Source organism: Phaethon lepturus, unplaced genomic scaffold, assembly GCF_000687285.1.
Source record: "Phaethon lepturus isolate BGI_N335 unplaced genomic scaffold, ASM68728v1 Scaffold54165, whole genome shotgun sequence".
Taxonomy (NCBI): Eukaryota; Metazoa; Chordata; class Aves; order Phaethontiformes; family Phaethontidae; genus Phaethon; species Phaethon lepturus.
The window spans coordinates 1-5,802 of NW_010543713.1; the positions used below are offsets into that span (position 1 = coordinate 1).

At 40.3% G+C, this 5,802-nt stretch overlaps 1 protein-coding gene across 1 annotated transcript; it reads right to left on the minus strand.

The window, feature by feature from the left end:
• Positions 1-3,897: 3,897 nt before the first annotated feature.
• On the minus strand, positions 3,898-5,418 carry PIGW (phosphatidylinositol glycan anchor biosynthesis, class W). The gene has a single exon (XM_010288410.1). It carries the CDS (start codon positions 5,416-5,418, stop codon positions 3,898-3,900), a length of 1,521 nt encoding a protein of 506 aa, XP_010286712.1.
• Between the last annotated feature and the right edge of the window lie 384 nt (positions 5,419-5,802).

Below are 5,802 nucleotides of genomic sequence, written 5' to 3' on the forward strand. Positions count from 1 at the left end.
CCGTGAGGTGCAGCTGGTGGGACTGAGGGGGTGGGTGAAGGTTAAATCCCAAAGTGTTGGCGGGATGAAAACCCGTCGCTGTCTGGAGTGGGAAAGGGCCGGAGCGTATCGGGGCCCATGTGTGGAAATGGCCTCGGCACAGATTTTGCTGTGCAGCCGAGTGCAGGCCGACGGGGAGCGTTAAGCTAACAAAAACGCATCAAACGCCTGCGCTTCACAGGCAGCCCAGGCATCAAAGTGCAGCCTCAGATTTCCCTGCGCCGATTTCGTGCCAGGTAAGGCATCAGACTTATAGGCTCTGACTTAAGGCTGTTGGCTTCTTCAGCACCCTAGTGCAACCAACTAGAAATCCTGTGGCTGCTTAATTTAGGCAGCCAAAAAAAAAACCCCATAGCCTTTCTTGAACTATTAAATAAAACGGTTGATCTGTTCATTCTTGTTATTTACTAAAGTCCTCACAAGAAAATGCAGGGGAAGCAATTAGGGAGCAGGATTTTTTTTTTCTTGTTTCTGCATAAAAACCATCTTTAGTGGAGGAGTATAAATTACTGGAACTCCTCATGCAAGATCTCTACCTCTGACAGAAACATTGTGCAGAGCCGCATCGCTGCACAGTTTGCGGTTCATGTATTTTCTTGATTTTCCTCTTCAGCAAAAAAGATGACATCTTGTAAGGAGGGATAGTTTCTCACATTATAGTAACATGAGCACACCAAACTGCGATAAGCCTATGTTTTGTTTGCAGGGTCCGTTCAGCTTGTGGGCTCCTGTGTCACCTCTGCCCCTCTGCTTTCAGAGCGTGGTTGGATCACATCGACAAAACAGCAATATCCCACAGTTGGTATTCTAAAGGTACATAAACCATGTATGAAAAGCACCGTTACATTTCATGTAATTTTTAGCCACAGAAAAGGTGTTTTTTTAAAGCTGCTAGAACATGCAAGTTGCTTGTTATCTACAAAACAGTGAAAAGACAGACAGCCCCTTCGTGCCATTAATTTGCATGTTCCTCTTTCGCCTCGAAGAAATACCTGTTCTTTAGGCCATAATGGCTTTGAAATAGGATACTGCCTGAAATCTTTATTGTAACATTTGACTTCAAAAGAGACACTACCGGGTTCGAAAGGAAGGCATGCCAGTGAGTTGATCCCTAAAAATAATTAAATTCGATAAGAAGCTACTAATGTTTAACAAATAACAAGGTTAAGGATAAATGTAATCAGCTCTGCTCTCCCACCATATTGTTTCTATCATGCAGCCCTACAAAAAAGGTCATCTGGTGGAATTATGGCAGCAAAGACAAAACAATTTATGTTTTCCCAGTCCTCTTGAAGTCAGTGTCATGCTATAGTTGAAACATTTTAGTCTTACTAGTGTAATGGCTAAATAAGTTTCTGATTTTTTTAAAATATATATCTTTGATCTGTACAAGCTTCTCGTCTAAACACACCCCAAAGTGAAATGATATGTAGTGTTTGTGTTCCTACCAACCACTGAACTAACAGCTTTTGAGGTGTGTGTGGAGAAAGTGTCTACAGCAGTGTCATAGTGTTAACTTCTCTCGCATCTTTTCAAACTCATTACAGTGCCGCTTGCTCATACAGACTCCGCGATCAAAGAACGCTTGCTTGCATTTCTTGGTTCTTTCAGAAGCATGGTTAATTATCTGTAGCTATTCATAGTCTAAACATTCAGCATTAATAACTATGCTGGTTGCTTCAGGGCAGAACTTGCCGCATTTGTTATCGACAATAAGCAATGAGAATTAATTGTCTCTCATTAATTCAGTGGTGAACAACTTTACTCGGCTTTAAAAGCAGGACATGGCCTCACGATGGGGTGTTGCGCCATTGTCGAGAGAAGCGGGTTGTTCTCACTCTCGTTGTTACTTGTGCACCACAGTCCCCTCTGTTGGCAAGCGCTGTTGTTGCACACCACAGCTCCACTCCTGGAATTGGAGCCTGCCAGCCCGCTGCCAGTGCGGAGCTAACAGTGCTCTGCACAGGCACAGCAGGCCTCCCACGTAATTTTTGCTTCACGAAATGGAGTTGGCATCTAGATAGTTTGCTGCTTGTCCAGACTCAACTCCGCTTTGTCACACCCAGTTAATGCCTTAATTCTGAATCACATTGATAGACTTGTGCTCACAGGCAGAACTCATTGCAGATCTTGTGCTTCAAATATTTAAAAAATTAATATCCATGAGTAATTTTGCATGAGTAGTGCCATTCAGTTCATGATGGAGGCCTTTCTTCCCTAGGCAAGGCTAGAAAATGTTTTAAAATTAATACATACACCAATTAACAGAAAACTCTGCTATAAACAGTGACAACTGCTTATAAGACACTGTTGCCAATTAGTTGCATTTGTCCTCAGGATAATACAGGCTGTTTTTCTTTAATTCTGAAGACTATATAGCTAGAACTGGGAAGTAAATAGCCATGAAATCAGCACGGCCACAGCCTATAATCCTCAGACTTCACCTTTCCATTGGCCAACAGCTAAGAGAACCTCATAAATTTAAAGACATTCCACAGCATGTCTGCCTTAAGGAATCTGATTTAGAGGCTTAATCTCCATAGGTTTAATGATTCATTGCCTTTGATAGATAAGGAAAAATTTGAAATACAGCCCATGTGCACTGCTGTAACTCCAGTGACATTAGACATCTATCATCGACTGCCATTTGTATTCTACTTCTTAAGTATTTATTATTGACATTACTGAATTCCTCACAATCTTTAAATGTGTTTCTCTTCTCAACAACTTAATGAGGTCAGGAAGAACTACCACAGTTAGGAAAGTGAACAAAAAAGGGTATTCTGCTCTGGGCTTGCAGGAAGACTCTTATAGAGAATCTGAACACATCTCTTGTCAATACTCTGCTGGTACCCTGACCCACCATGTCAAGCTTCTTTCCATTTCCATGCTGTTTGCTAATAAAAATTAATACAGAATGTTCCCACTTGAAGACATCTCAGCTGTCAAAATACAGTACTAAATGAGCTGCTGTTTAAAATAATTTTATAGACAAGTAGGTGGGCCCTGAGTACTTTTAAAGTAGAGCTGGAGACCATATTTTACAGCTGTCCTAAAGATGAGCTGTCACAACATGTTGGTATGCAGGCTGGGGGTGAATTAGTTTTGGATATTCGTATTTTCTTATAAAAGGCTGCACTGCTCATTATCTGCACTACAGATTCCAACAACTGCTTTATGAATTCAGCTGCAGTTGAGTTTTATCCTTCAGAGCATCACACTTTTATCTAGGATCTTCATTTATATTCATCAGTAAGGATGAAAATAAAATTTAGCTTTAATTCAAAGGCTAATTTAGATTTCAGTATATGATTAACATTCCACATACAATTATTCCCATCAAAGTCAAGCATATGCATAAGTCTTTCCAGGACTGGGGCCAAAACATTTTTAAAGTACCCCCTTATTCAATACATTTTATATAAAGAATTATTCTTATCTATTATTTAAGGGCCTTAATTAGGTAAATCTTGACACAGCTGAGTCTCTCTCTATGTAATTACTCATTTTCTTACTTTTCATCTGGCTTCTACTCTATACATTGTTATCTAATTCTTCCAGCAGTCGGGTACGAACACAGTTCACTAACTAAATACCATGAGCGTTTATAGGAGCAGCAGGAGTATTCAGCAAAAAATCTCAAAACGTAAGTTTTCAGGAAAACGTGTAACAGCTCCAATAGGTAACAGCACTGACTGTATAATTTCGTGAAACAAACCATTAAAAAATAATCAATACTAAAAGCTATACTACGTTGTAAGTTATTGCATCTACATAACAATACTATCATTCATTAAAATACTATCATTCAACTACAGCAAACAAAAGTTCAACTAGTCCACTTAAGACAGAGTGGAATCACCAGAACTTTAATACTATATTTTTGGCATGCAATATATACATAATTAAACAGTTAAAAAACATATACAAGTGTAGTATACATAATGTAAATGCAGTCTTGCTGTGGATTGTATCTATCAGTATATTCACAGTACCAGTCATAACATTTGCTAGCAAGAAAAACAGTAATTGATTTTTATTAATAGCAGTAATCAGGCAAATGTGTGACAGGTTGCCTTCCCTTCCCCCAGGTGCGGCCTCCGTTTCATGCTTTTTACTGGTATTAGGGGGCTTTACAATGTTCCAACAACAGGGCACGCTGGACCCCTTCACAAGAAGCTTTGCGAACACCAACATGAGATCAGTTGCTACAAAACAGATAAAGAATGCCAGACAGTGAGCCACCACCCATATGCAGTAGGAGAGATTAGCCATCCGGCGGGACACAGGGTCCGCATACGCTTGCGACACATTAAGAAATAGGAAGAGCACGAGAACTGTCAGCAGTAAGAAACACACTGCTTCCGTCCAGCCTTTGACTGAGTTTCTGCACTTCATCAGGCAGAGTCCCACTTGGACACTCGCCATATATATGGCAAGATATCCAAAAAGAGAGAGAAGGCCTTCCCTGTTGGCATTTAAAAAGCCAACCCTAGTATCTCTGCCATTGCTCCCATGCAAGATAAACGTCTTCAGAGAGGTAGTGTTGAGAATAAGCTCATAAAGTACAGCGAGATTTATAGCAACAATCCAAGATTTATTTTTTGGAAATATGGCTAACAGTAGAGATGCTGCAAGCCTCACAAATGCTAAGGTAAAGAAAAAGTTCCAGTGCACTCCATACTCTGAAGTATGTTCATGATACTCTATAGTTTTAACACTAAGCAGTCGTCCAACGCCAAGAAAAATCAACGGCCAAACAGAGAAGAACTGCCTGGCCAGATTGGAAAATTTTGATTGTGTCCCGTAAGACTTTTGTCTAACTTCAGGACAGACGAGAGCATTACCAAAAATAAAAGCTCCAACCCCCAAATCCATAACTCCTGTTCCATAGGTCTCGGCTTTGGCGTATCGCCTCGGATATTGCGGGAAATCCACTGCTAAAATGCTGATTGATGTCCACATGTTGACATAGACGCGAAACACTGTTATTGCTGGAATGTATTCTGGATCCAAATATGTCTTCTGGAAGTCGTTTACAATTTGCCTAAAAGGCACTCCGGTCCCATGTTTTCTTTGGCTGTATATTTTAGAAAATATTCCAGCACAGAGGGCTGCAGTGATAGTTGGCATGAAAAAGATGATTGGAGACAAGACTGTACAGGAGAAGAGGAGAGGAGATACTAGCACAAGGAAGTCTAGCAGCAGGCTGTACTTCCTTGAACTTAAAGGTTTCCCATAGTGCAGGTAATATAAAATCAAGAGGAGTCCTCTGCAAAGCAGGCAGAGTGGAGCTAGAGACAAACCTAGTGAAATTTCCAGCAAACTAGTTCCATTTAAGTTGCTGATAAAGGCTTCTTTCAGATGTTTTTGTGACATTCTTTCTTCTTCTGAAAACACAAGTGTGACCTTGAGTTACTTTTGTAAAACAGGGCTCTTTGAACTTAATCAATAACTAATCTTATGAATCAGTTCATTAAAACATACATTGATTTCAAAAATCATATGTTTTTCAGTTACTCTTCCATTTAAAGAATACAGAAGAACAGCCCCGGTGCTGCGGACACTCCTGGGAGACGGAGCAAAGGCACAGGCACTCGCAAGGCCTGACTGAGTTCCAGCATTATGAATCTTGCTCTCTTAAAATGATTTTTCCGAAGATCTCTAAATATCAGATACTCTCCGTAGAACATACTTAGTCATATTCTCTATCGCATAAATGAAACGGATGTGTAAAAGCGTGACCCTAATGAAGTTCGGTTG

Excerpts from the sequence above, each read along its gene's own strand:
- PIGW (XM_010288410.1), bottom strand. The coding sequence starts at position 5,418 with ATGTCACAAAAACATCTGAAAGAAGCCTTTATCAGCAACTTAAATGGA.